This window comes from Argiope bruennichi, chromosome 5 (assembly GCF_947563725.1).
Source record: "Argiope bruennichi chromosome 5, qqArgBrue1.1, whole genome shotgun sequence".
Lineage (NCBI taxonomy): Eukaryota > Metazoa > Arthropoda > Arachnida > Araneae > Araneidae > Argiope > Argiope bruennichi.
The window spans coordinates 40,929,632-40,943,710 of record NC_079155.1 but is presented as its reverse complement, the minus strand read 5'-3'; the positions used below and the strand labels follow the sequence as shown (position 1 = coordinate 40,943,710).

The following is a 14,079-nucleotide window of genomic DNA, read 5'->3' as shown; positions in this document are numbered from 1 at the left end:
GGTGCTTTGGAAATTTCCACTTTTGCAACATTATATGTTACCTCACAGATGCCGAGAAGCAAAAGCGTTTCATCTTTCCACCTGCTTCTTTGTCTAAGAATAGACTATTTACCTCAACTAGCAGAATCGTGCTCCATTTTTCTCATTTTCCTCGAGTCCATAACTCTAGGCTGTGCAGCTAACACTCGTTTGTTGTTGAGGCCAAAAAATGGTTTTGAATACGAGCCAAAACTCATTACTCGCTTGTTATTATGACGATGCAGGAAATACACAGGCTTTTCTCTTTAGTTTTTTTATGTTTTTTCAATCACGTTGTTATGAAAACTTTGAAGAAAATGTTTTGAAATATGCAATTTTAAGATTTAAAAAGAATGTTGCACAAAAATATTATAATATTAATAATAGCGATAGAGATAATATTTATTTATTTTTGTTTAAAATTCTGAAAATTTGGTTTATTTTACTGCGTTGTTTATATTATATTGCATAAACATTTTGCAGTATCTTTATTATTTTGTAAAAATTTAGCCATTGACCTTGTTTATATTTTTGATATAAATAAGAATTAGCATGTATTTTTCTCTAAGAATAAAATAATAATAATAATTCAATATAAGCGTGCAGCATTTTTTAACTAGAACGAGTGCTTTGGCTATAAATAGTATAAGTTCTTTAAAGACGAATTTTCATTTTTTTTTATTTATTTATTTTGTTATTCGAGTTATTGTAGGCATCATAGATTACTTGTCTGATTAGCCTACTTTGCAAAAATTATGTCAAGCTGTTGCTACACTAATAACAAGATTGTAGTGTCATTAAGGGGGTCAGTAAAAAGTCCGAATTAGTGTAACAATTATTTATTTACAGGTTACGTTACACACAGACAATTTACATACAAAATTTTGCAACAGCTTTAAGATATGTAAGAGCATGGATCAAAGCATGCAGCACATGCCATCACTTGACCTGAACTGAGTCATAGCGTCATAAGAATTCAGAGGGCGCTGTCTCCGTCATCATCAGTTATGGTTAGTATTACAAGAGAGGCTACAAGATTACTTTAGTTAATTTTCAGAAATTCTCCATTTATTAATACAGCAGAATAATAGGTAGAAATGCGCTTAATTTGAAGGAAACATTAAGCAAACTTTATTCTTGTTTTATTGAAAGATATATCGATAATCAGAAATCGTAATCACAATTGTAAAAGGAATATTGATAAGCTATTGGACAAAATAAAAAAATGCATGGATTATCAATGTTCCTTTTATAGTTATGATTACGATTGTTGATATATCGATATATCTTTCTATTGCAATCATGATAATTCTTTTTTCTGATTTCAGTAAAAAATGTGAATGAATGCATTCAGTGTCAGAATGAATTCAGTGTGTATGAATGCATTATTAAAAACTAATGTAAACAAATCAGGTGAAATTCGCATGGACTAGTGCTTAATAAAAGATAGATTTGCTAGCTGTAGCTATCGTAGCATCTAAGCCATTTTGTATTGAATGCTTCTGCATTATGAGGTCGCGTGGCAAATCTTTTATATGAGCCTCTTCTTTTCTTAAGGCTATTCTTCGCAATCACCACCTTTCAAACATCTGCTCTTTCATCTTTCCCTTACCTGTCGCCCCTTAATCAATGGAAATCGTGAAGCCAGAAGTTCGGCAGTTCTTTTTTTACCTCGTCCTTTACCAGCAACCTGGTTTCTCCCGAGCCTCGAGTTCGGCATGGACAGAAACAGCTGCCTCAGTTTGAAGGTCATTAGGATGCTTTTTACTTTTCTTAGGGTTATATTATCGATGCAAGGTTTGTTGTTGCACCAACCTCCTCGCTTTGCGAAGTTTCCGGGTTTGTTGGTGGATCTCGCTAAAATAGCTGGTCTCGTAAAATTTGTGTTTATTTTCCTTTAAAAACACTTAGTAAATTGTTGTTTTGCAGTGAATATGTTTATGTTTAAGGTACTAGAATTTGGTTAGTAAAAAACCGAAGGAAAATAAACATTTCAGTGCCGCAAAGATAATGAATGATTCTGCAAAATCGAAGTTTTATTTAGTTTGCTGGTGTTAAAACATCATTTTCTACACAGACTTTCTACATGTACGGCTTAGTAATGACATTCTTTTTAATAACAATAGTAAGCATGTTGTGCTTTTAAATTCATTTTAATTCCTTTATGAAATGTTTGTAAATAAAATTTTCATTCTTAAGACCTTCAGCGAATTTGCATATTACTTTCCTTAACTTTCTTTATTTCGCCTTACATTAATTTTAAGTTCTAGGATTAATTCTAGGATCACAAAAATATAATAGTTCTTTTTAATTAAAGATGTATTGTGTTTAAATTTCTGAAATTTTATTGCCAGATTTCTGTAAATAAAAATCTTTGTTGTTTTCTATTTCAGTGACCTTGAATTATGTAATATTTCAATTTTGAAATTGGTTTTTAAACATTTTTTTACGCATTAAAGTTATTTTAATGTATTATTATTTGCTGTGGAAAAATTGCATTTAAAAATTGACTTCAAATCTTTAGTCTTTACTAAAAATATTTCGAGATTTAGAAATAGTGGAATATATATCTTTATATTACTAAATCTTTTTAGAAAGAAAAAAATTGGGGGAAAACTCAGTATTTCTGTGCAATATTTCACTAAGAAATAATTTATAAATGTTATAGTCTCTATTACGTATGGAAAGAATTTTTTTCGGTCTCTTATTCAATTACTAATATTGTAACATGTATCCTTTGACGCGAACTTGCTTTTCATAGAATTTTAGCCATTTATAAAAGATCTTCGAAAATTTTGTTTAAAAAAAAATTTCAGTCCGAATGTCAAAAACTGCCAATGATATTATTTATGTCTTTTTAAACTGTTTCTGTTTTTACGATGAATTCGGATATTGTTATATTTTTTGGTACAATAAACTAATAATAATAATAAAAATGAATCTGAAGATTGTTTTTTCTTCCATGACTAGACACTTTTTTTATTGTTGTTGTTGTTGCATTACAAGATCTCCAAAATAAAAAAAGGAAGAGAAGAAAAGAAAAAAAATCGATCTACATTTTAAGATTCAAACTTGCATCTTCCGGAATTTAGACTGCACTGAATAAGTAGCGATTAAGCTATTATCGCTCTTATTTTGTTTATTTTGATGGTTCAAAAATCGCGGTTAACCTCATGAGTAGGAATGAATGAACCAGTGACTCGATACACTTTTGAATGATGTACTACACTCGTTGAATTTGTGTTTTCTTGCTTAGTGTGGTATATCGCTTGAGCGATGACCCATGGCCTAATGTCAAAAAAATTAATGCACTTAACAATGTTACGAAACCACTTCGGTGTTTTTGCTACATCCTTCCTTGTACGACTTCGCCTGAGAGTGGAATTTAATACAGCTTGTTTTAATGTATATTAGATTTATAGGTTGGCATATAGTTAGTAAATTGCGAAATGCATGATGGGAAAAAGGTAATCCAGAAGCTCTACAAGAATGGCATTTGAACCTAGAGCTGCCAAATTTCGCTCGTAGTTGCTTTAGCGTAGTGGATACTCGTTGAAAAAGGGGTTTTCATAATTTATATTATGCATTTGATTAAAAATATTCAACTTTAACTTTTATCCTGAACAATTTAGGAGCTCATCATTGCACAAAATTCGTTTTTGTACCACTTTAAAAAACAAAGCATTTCAGTAATACCAACTTTCGTATAATTTTTTTATCCAATAGTAATAAATTGCTAAAAAAATTTTTAATATATTTTATTGTTTAGTCTAACACACGACTTACTTGTTTTATTAAATAGAATGTCATTAATGGCAATAGTAAATATGTTTTATGTTTACATTTCTTTTTGTCAATTTTTTATGAAATATCTTGTAATAATTAAAGATTTCAAAAAAAAAAATGAGACAACATTAAACAAATTAAATTAAAAAAATAAAATATTGACAGACGGATCAAGTCTAAAACCTGATGATGTAAAGTTTCAGACAAGAAGTTAGAATTTCCTTCAATTTTTATTTTTTCCTAAGAGTAAATATTAAATGTAATTTGTTTCATTTTGGAAAATGATACATTGTTGAGAGAGGAAGTGACGAATACAGTTTGTGGAATTTTATTTTTTAAACAAAAATAATATCTTGTTGAATGATTATTGTTAGTGATTTATTACAAGATAGGCCAGACTAATTTCTAAAAACGGATTTTAAACAAGCTTCTTGATCTTTTTCCCTCCCCCCCCCCTTCGCAAATTTTCAAAAACCAGAATTTTTATTTTAATTTAATCTATATATAAGTAGTAGTTTTTAAGTTTTAAGTTAAAAAGTAATAATAGATTAAATGTTAAAAAAAATTTTTTTAGAATCATCTTCAAGAAAAAGAAAGAAAAAAAAAAAGCTGACTTTAATGCCTGTTAATATTATTATACTGAAGCAAAAAATACCTGCGTTATTAATTATTCCAGAGACCAGGATTACAATAAAAAGTGCTTTTATTTACTGATCTGGCATATATAAAAAAATGAAGCACAGCAATCAAAAAATGAAGAATACACACACTCACACATATACATGCATGCATAATTCTTCAGAAAAGATTGAAAGGTGGTCAGTAGGAATTCATAATGAACTAATAGAAAATACTGATAAGGAAATCAGTTAGAGCTGTATTCAGTATGATGTTATAATTCTGAAGTCAGGGTAATGCATAACATGATCACATTACATTATCAGTGTTTCTCATATAAAAAAAATCAAAATTTAATTTTAAAAATGAATTTGACTTAATTTTTAAAAAAATTTCCCTTCGTCTGTTAAAAGTGAAACTCAGTAATTCAATATTTTTTCAATATTTATTTTAATGATTGCAAGATTTATATATATTTATTTACTTGTGGATTAGTTAGCCAGCTATAAAAAGGCGGTTATAAGGGGATTTATTTATCTACGCAATAATTTAGAATGAGTAAAATGCAACAAATAATATTCTAGAATTCAAATGATTCTTGATTTAAATTTTAATAAGTGGGTATATGGTCCTTATAAATCAAATGAAAGTAAAAAATTAAATTTCCCTGAAATTAACGCAAAAAAAAAAAAAAAAAAAAAAAATCCCAGATCCCTTTTCCAAAATAATAATGCCCCTAAACAATTGCCTATGATTTTTTTTTTGTTTGTTTGTTTTTCCTCGCAATCTGACCTGATCATGAGTGACAGTTAAATTTTTAAAAAATGAAGATAGTTTGCATCCAGTTATTCAAATGTAGCTGCATATATTCTATTCTATTGTTATACTAAATTGCCAGCTTATTAATGCATCATGAAATCCTCAAAAAAAAAAAAAAAAAAAGGAAATTAACAGAAAAGAATATAAATTTTGCTAAAATAATATTATGTGTTAACTCCTGAAATGTTTAATAACTGTGCCTTTTTTAATGCAAATACTCTTGCTTTGTTTATTTACAAATCGGAGCACGTTTATGAGTGATTTAAACACTTGGCACGGTGCAGATGTTTTCTGTCGCATGAGGACCGCCTTTGTGTGTGCCCGGGGCAACAAACTTGCGGACTTCGTGTGTTGTAAGAAATGGGAAGGAGGGTTTGATGAAAGAAGAAAAAAATGAAATTCTTAGCCGGAGCAGACGACCGACACCTGGCGTGCTGCCTGACGCGTGCGGAGATACCTCCTGTTGCAAAGTTAACAGTGCGGGCAGGTGGTGCGCTCTAAACCCGGAATGCTCGACCCACCATACCTGGGTACCCCCCCCTTCCCCCAACACCTCAGTCGCATAATCATCATCTTCACCCGGGATTTCTGCTGGGGTGGGTGTTTTTCTGCAAACTGCTTATAGTGGGTCACAGAATTTTCTAAATGTAAAATGTTTTGGTAAATGCATCAAGGGCATCATTTAAATTTTTTTAATTTCTACATTATTTAATAAAAAATGTTTTTTTTTTTTTTTTTTCCTTTTCTAGAACCTTATTGACGGATCGCTTTTTATCAAAATATTAATTTTTATTTTGTTGCATTTGCAGCTAAGCTTCTTGAACAGTTCCATTTATGCATAGCTATTTTTGTTAGCTAATAATGATTATAAATTGATTATAAATGAAAAACATTGACTTTAATGATATTAAAAATTTAAAAAATGCGTTATTTGTAGGTTTTAATGATGTGTTTCGAATGAAAATTAATTTCTGGCATGAGTTTTGCTTTTGAATATTATGCAATCTCTGAGAAGTACTCACTATGTTTACATGGTCTCACAATTTACATGTATGTGTAGATATGATACTTGGATTCTTAGTTTAATAATACGGCTGTGTCGTGAATCGCCTGTGATTCACACCCTCTTTCTAATTACATTATCCCTTCTTTACTACAGTTAATAGATAACAAAGAAAGGAGATTATCGAATTAAATGGCCCGAATCACAAGCGTAGGTCGTGATAGCAAGTTCAGTAAATAATGTTCACTATATACTATACCTTTCACTTTATTTTTATAGGAATTTTAACACATTGACGGCCGCAATTACAATGCAATTTATGCATTATTTATGCAATTATGCATATTATTATTTTACATTGCAATTTATAAGGGCACGCCAGTCACAATGATCGATCCCCATGGCAGTCAAGGGATTTACTTGAAGTCTAAAATTGTGTTGAAAATTCCAAATAAGTCTCTTATTAAATGAAAATTTCAAAGAAATATTGATGTCCTCAAAATGCAATATTCATGCGTATTAAAAGATCTTCAAAATATTGTTATATTGTAAGTCTTTAGAACATCTTAAATATCTGGTATTATTTTACTTTGAATATTTGTATAACGATACATTTCTTACACAATACGAAAAAAAAATTTTTTTAATCAGGCTGCTCCATTACTCACAGGAAACATGTTTTTTTTTTTTTTTTTTTTTTTTTTTTTTTTGCAGTTGTAATTTGGATATATAATATCAACTTCTGGTTGCTTATTTTTTTTTTCATTCATAAAAAAAATAATTCTGCGTTAAAGCATCTGTAAAACTAAACGCTTGATATTTTGTCGGGGCTAACAAAACTATCAAGTTCCTTTAAACACTGTTTTTTTTTCCCCTTTTGAACTGGTTTGTTTGATATGTTTCTGAATCATTGCACGACTTCACGGTTACAGTTTTTTGCTGTAACCGTGTGCATTGCTCATTCGTTTTTTATCGCTAACGATATCCCTTTTAATTATTTTTGTAACACTAGTAGGGTGCTCGTTAAAAGTACCTCCCATGGCGAACAGTCTTCCAGTTTCTGGGAATCTAGTGGGAAAAGCAACTCATCTGGATAAAAGGGAAACACATAATAAAAATCGGGGCAAAAAAGAAAAAAAAAAAAAAATTAACATCAGTAGTTGTTGTGAGGGTGGTTGAAATGACCAATTACAAGCGGTCAGTCCTACGGTCATCTCGTATTTCAAGGAGGGTGTGACTCATTCTCTCATTTCCCGTTGCCGGAAGGGTGGTCCCTGTCGCTCGTTAAACACGTGCACAATTACTGGGTGAGTGATGAATTAGTTGTAAGCTGGGTGGGATTATTTGGAAAGCCTTTGCTATATTCATATTTCACATAATATGTACTAATGATCATAATTTTGCCATCCGTTATAATTTTGTCAATAAACATCTGTACAAGAAATATATTTTAATTACTCAAATTAACTCTTCTCTCCTTTGCACTCAGATATCACCTCTTGGGCATCATTCTAGACGATGAATCATTTTGATGGATTTTTTTTTTAAGTTGTTTGTTAAAAACACATATAGTGATAAGAAGATATTGATTAATTTTTTTAAAAAAATTAATTTGAAATAATTATATATATTTAATTTTTTGGAGCGATAAACATGTCCTTGTATTTGGTGAATAATTTTGCATCGAATTACTTTTTGCAAGTGAAAAAGGGGTTACATTTTTTTTTTTTCGTAGTCAATAAAAACAAGTGAAGTCAAGAATGGTAGTGTCTTAGATTATTATTTTTTTTTTCATGTTTTAAATTACTTCTTTTTATTTTGAATATGAATTTTGTCTTGAAACTTCAAATATACAACTGAAAAAAAAAATGCATCCATTTTTTTTTAAATTTGTGAGTAAACAAATTTCGATTAACAGTAGCTAATTGCAAATATTTACTGGTATAATTGTTTCAAGAGTCACTGTCCATTTTGTGAGTGTGTAAGCACTCATATATATATAAATTATAATTAGTTTATTACGATTCATGCATAATGATATTTTAAACATTAAATTACTATGATGAATTAAAACGGTGTATAATTGCTTTAAACGGCAGGGTTTTTTTAGGGGAAAGGAGATAACCAGAAGACTGAAACATTAATTAAAACCGATGCCCCAATTTTTTTTTGTTGCATTGATTGGATTTTTCATTAACGTCTCAATGATATTATTAATGCCCCAATGAAGAATTATGTCCATGGAATTAAACATCAATGTCCCAATGAAAATTTATTATACGAAGTACATGATCTCCAGATAATGGTGCTGTGGCAACAACCTGTACCTAAATAGTTTTGAATTTAAAACTTAATTTATTTGTTACAATATCCTTAGGCATATTACTTATTTAATAATCTGAGCCTGGAGTTGAATTCGACTATTTCGTTGATTGTTTACCGGACGGCAAATATTCGTTTATACAATACTGTCTCCATTTTTTTTTTCAAATGCATTGAAGAGATTATATCGTTTGATTTATTAATATTAATTTAATTATTAATCTTAGTTTCGTTTAATTACTAATTTCGTTTAATTTGAGTTCCTCATTCTGAAAATTTTGCCAAATTACAATATTTATGATTTTTGCAAAGCGATCAAAACCAAAAAAAAAAAACAAAAAAAAATCGATTAACGATAGCTAATAGCATAATTTTTCATGAATTAAAATTGAAACAGCATTTAGAAAAGTTATGAAAAAAAGGGAAAAGCGACTTATTATTATTATTTCTTTCAAATTTTCCTGGTGTTCACTGTATAAACCCCGCAAATTTCATCGAACAAATCGTTTCCAGAACTAATAATCTGTTCTCAAAAAAAAATTTCCGTCGAAATCTTATCAAATCATTTAAAAAGAAAGTCCAGCAGGAAAAGTTTTCTAATTGCGAAACAATTGCTCAACTTGATCCTTTAGGGATCTAGTATAAATATTCGGCACGCGCTCTGCACCTGGCTCCCGTCCGGATCTCTCTCATTGGACAATCGAGGCACGGGCCGTGGCCTCTGATTGGCCGAGGGGCACACCGAAAATGACAGTTTTTCTCTGCGGTCTGTTTTCAAAAGCCGGCCTGTGGTGAATACGCGAAACATCTGTTCTCAAGCTGTTTTGAAATCTTAGATGGAAGAGCCGAAAGTTGGGTTCCGATACCTTTTGGATTATTTTTAGTCGAGTGCGAGAAGGTGTTGAGGATTTCAGTTGGGGGTTCTGGTGACAGTTTGTGTTCTCAATGCTCATCTGCTTGTCTGGTTTCATGTGTGGGTAAGTCACCTTTTGACACTGTGATTAGTTTCGATTTGGAAATTCTAGAATTTGTTATGGATCTGGTTCTGTAAATCTGAGTAGCAGAAATATTTTTAAAGATCATTTTCTTTTTTTATCCTATTGTGAGATATTTTCAAAAATGTTTTAGATAAATTTTAAGTTTTTATGGGATAGAAACTAGCGATCAATATTCGTTAAAGTTTTCAATTAGATCTTATTCATTCGCGTCGAAATTGTTTTCAACGCAGATTTATAGTTAGATTGGATCTGAAAATATGGAAATCTGTTTTTCATGTTCGTAATACGAATTATAAATGTAGTTGATGTAAAGGGGGGGGGGAAATGTAATCAATTTAGTGAATGTGTATAGTTGCAAAATTGATCAGTTGCAGTTTCAGTTACTGTATTTAATATCGTTTTAAATGTTTCCTCATTTTGTAACTGTTTTTTGAGTGTTGCGGAAACCAGAATCAAATCATTACTTAAAAAGTAAATTGCATCTTTTTCGTTTAGCAAGAAACTTATTGTAATATTTAAAGGGAAAAAAAATAGAAAAGAAAATTATATTTTCAGTATTTTTTATTTTTTTTTCGGTAATATTCATATTGTAATTCGTTTCCAAGTAGTATAAATATTTCTAGGAAATAGATTTCAAAATTTGCTTTTATAGTTGATTACCAATCATTAATGTTTACCAGGTTAGTACGGAACTTGTTGAAGTTTTCCGTTTTAACTATTCTTTCACGACAGTAATTTTTGTCATAGCAACGGGTATTAAGTATATAATGTGAAAAATGAAGAAAACATTGACGAAAAGAAAATTTTTAAAATAATTATTTTGGTAATTTTTAATTGAAATTCTAAATGATAAAACGAGGACTCTTCTGAATATCATGGATTTTTCTGAAGATTTGGAGAGAGCTAGATATCTAGTGACATTTTCAAAATAGCTGCTTTAGAGTATAATTTTTTTTTTCAAATCAGATTGTCATTCACAATGTTTTATAAAAATATAAAGGTAACAATATTTTCTTTTCTTTTTAAAAAATTCACATTAGGGCATTGTTTAAAAATTATTTTTGACATTAACCCAAATTTGCTTAAATTCATAAGTGTGTCCAATTTTTAAATTTTCAAACTATCAGTATAATCAATGGAAATTCATGTGGCATAACGATTGGGGGTGGGGGGCAAGGGTATTTGAGGAAGACTGGAAATAGAACGCTTTTGTAATTTTTTATGTATAAATTCTCCCAATATGGTGAAAGAACAAAAATATATTATTTCTCAGGCACCGTTTAGATTTGTTAAGTCACAGGTGACAACTGAAATTAAAAAAAAAAAAAAAATATCATATTGCTCAGGCGCTATTTACCTTCGTTACGCCTCTGGGAAAGAGTGCAAGTATGGATGGTTGGCGAATCAGGATGATTACATACTAGTGCATTTATTTCACTGTAAGCAAAATGTGGCAAAGAAATTTTAAAAAATCTTATCCCGGATATTGCTTATCTTTGCTGTACAACTACTGAGATATTTTTAAGTTCATTTGCATGACCCTGAGCGAAACATAAAGCAGTCACTATTCGAGGTCGTTATTTCCTATACTTTTGTTGCTGCCCAAACTATACACGGATTGTATTTTATTTTCATCTGTATTGTGTTTTATTTCCTGAGAAAGAAAATATTCTTTTTATAACGAAATGATATTCATTAAAAATATATAATTTTGTTCGATATGCTTATTTCTGTATTTTATAATTCAAATACCTAAAGCTGAGACCCATTCATTTTTCTGCATTCAAACAAATGTCGAGGCACACCCAAATCACAACATTGTACCAAACATTTCTTTCCCCTTTAATGGCTCGGAACCTTTTTCATTCCCTCTTTGGAACCATTACTGACCCACTGAATGTGGAAATAATGGTCGTTTTTGTGAGAAAAAATATCTTGGATTTTTCTTGCCAGCACATATTGCCCCCAAAGTGGCAACTTGATGATCACTTGCTGAGTTTTATCTTCCATCGCTACAATGCATTTCAAAAGAGGAGCCAAAAAATTGGCACTCTGTAATCATCCTTTGTAATTCGCCACGCTTAGCAACCACAGATTCATTACCAATTGCTTCCAGTGACCAGCCAAGCGAACTATGGAATTCCACGCCTTTATTCTACAGCTTATTTTACCCTTCTTTTATAAAGAATTTTTTTTTGTTGTTGTTATTCTTTTCGCCTTTAAGAAGTGAAGATATTTTATCAGGTTGTTTATGGCTTAGAAGTTTAATCAATGGCCAGAGCAGAATTCGGAGAAAGTATGCTGATATTCATGTTTCGGTTTTAAATGAAAGGTTATGGCATAATTCCTTCCTCTATTCTGCTGAAGTGAGAGTTTGGCGTTTTTCTGTAATTTAGACGATCTTTTTTGTTGTTGTTGTTGTTGTTTTCATTAATAGCTATGCATATATTGCGTTTCGGCACTTAGAGAAAGCTATATATTTAGAGCGTTTTTTTTGTTTTTGTTTTTGCATTTTATATGAGTGATTCTCATGCCTTATATGAACCATAATGTTACTTAAAAGGTTTTTCTGAAAGAAACTATTTACCTTTTAGTTCTAATTCTTTTATCAATGTAATAATTACATTAGGAACTTTTTTTTAATTTCTTCTGCAAGTATATTTTGTATTTTCGTGTAAAATATTTTGAAAAATTACTCAACGTTTCTAGCTAAAAAGAATTTGAGATTTTTTTTTTCCAAACAAATTATCGAACTTTATCAACATCTTGGAAAGGTGGCGTGGAACCCCAATACTTTTTTTTAAACCAGAAAATAGATGATGGCATAACAGCAGCTTCTACTTGATAGCTTCGCGGCAATATGCATTTTTTTTTTTTTCTAAGCGAAAAATACAATTTTTTTCATTTGTCAGATTAAATTTATATATATATATATATATATATATATAATAAAGTGTCGTGTAATTTTCTTTAAAAAAGGTGGGAGTCCAATTAAAAAAAAAACGTATTATCATTTATACTTGTATTTTGTATTCAGTTTCTGTAAGTGTGTTAAACAAAATGCAGTTAATGCAGGCATTTTCCAAATATGAAATGTGATACCATATTGTAATTAAACTCGTAAATGGAATCGCTTGTAATTCTTTTCGTGTATTGACCAATATCTATTGGCTGTCAAAGGTCATATATCTAATATACTCCAAAAAGCACACACACAGTAAACTCAGTTTTACAGAAAATGTTCTTTCTGAGGAATCCTTTGAATATAAAGAATTTTTCTTGATTTCTTTTTTCTATAAAGGCGTTGCAATGTGAAAATCCTTCATAACAAGATGGCTCGAATGCTTTTTCATGGGTGGCTAGTTCTTTCTATTGTGTTTCACTTGTCCAGGCGAAGTTTTCTTTTATTTAACGAGGGCTGCATTCATTACACCCATGTGTCATGTGTTATCTCCACCGTTCTGGATCACTAACTTACCTGGGAGGTCAAAGTTTTATTATTTTTCAACCGTGCTTGGCCACGATTTATTTATTGTGTTTAAAAGAATCGATAACGTTGATTTGTGGTTTCATGCGGGCCTTTTAATTAGGAAAGTATGCATCTCATTAAGTTTTTAAATGTATATTTGGTTGAGATTTTTTTTTTTTTTCGAGGAAAAAAAATTGCATTATGTTAATCATGGCTAGACTTTACTTTCTTGTATGCGAAATATACAGTCGATAAAAATTCGACCAGATTTTCACACATTTCGAAGTTTTAGACCTCCCTAAGACTAAAAAACACACTTTTGGAATTATATCTATCTGTTTGTTTGTGATCACAATAACTCATAAACGTTTTGTGGTGGTAGGTTGAAATTTGTTACATGATGTTAACACCAAATTTCTTGAATGAAGATCTATTCTGTCTGTCCAGCTGTCAAAGTACCATTCGACATTAACCTACACTATGGCTCGTGAATCAATTTTTCGTAAAGCATGATGTTTTGATTATTTATATTCCATTCTATATTTTGCAAAACATGTGATGTCGGCTTTAATTTTATTAAATGTTAAATGTTTTATTTTTTCCACAAGAGTTCTATTTGGCCGATAAAATTCTTTATTGAAAGACCATGTGTAATTCGATTATGAAAAAAATTCAATGTGGCATGGATAAAGTATGCCACTATAGATTTTTTTTTTTTTTTCTTCTTCCCTCCAACTGGATCATAGAGTTAAAAAATTGGGGAGCTCCTATTTTAGAATATAAAAATTCCAACTTTAGGATTGAGAAAAAATTCTTAACTGCTGATTAAAATTTTTTAAACTGCGCAGTCTAATTAGTTTGTAGAGAACATCTGAAGTTATCTTCTGATGTTAAGTTTACTTCGCTTCTCTGCTGTCTATTATTAATCTCTGGCGTATCATTTCGGAGTTTGTTCTTTAGGAAAAAAAATAAGGAAGACCTTTTTACTTTTTTTATTCCTTGCCGGATATCTGCCGTATTTGTTATACGACGAAGTCGGACGAAAA

General features: G+C 30.4%; 1 protein-coding gene across 11 annotated transcripts in view; it reads left to right on the top strand.

Annotated features, from left to right (window-relative positions):
* Nucleotides 1-14,079, top strand: part of LOC129968508 (IQ motif and SEC7 domain-containing protein 1-like) — a 671,655-nt gene that overhangs the window by 641,799 nt on the left and 15,777 nt on the right. The window contains exon 1 of one of the 11 annotated variants that reach the window (XM_056082466.1): nt 9,257-9,543. The exons of the other annotated variants lie outside the window; for them this stretch is intronic. Within the exon in view, the coding sequence (XP_055938441.1) occupies nt 9,512-9,543 (32 nt within the window). The 5' untranslated portion in view covers nt 9,257-9,511. Of the gene's footprint in view, nt 1-9,256; nt 9,544-14,079 lie in introns of those variants that run through there. 11 annotated transcript variants of the gene reach the window in all.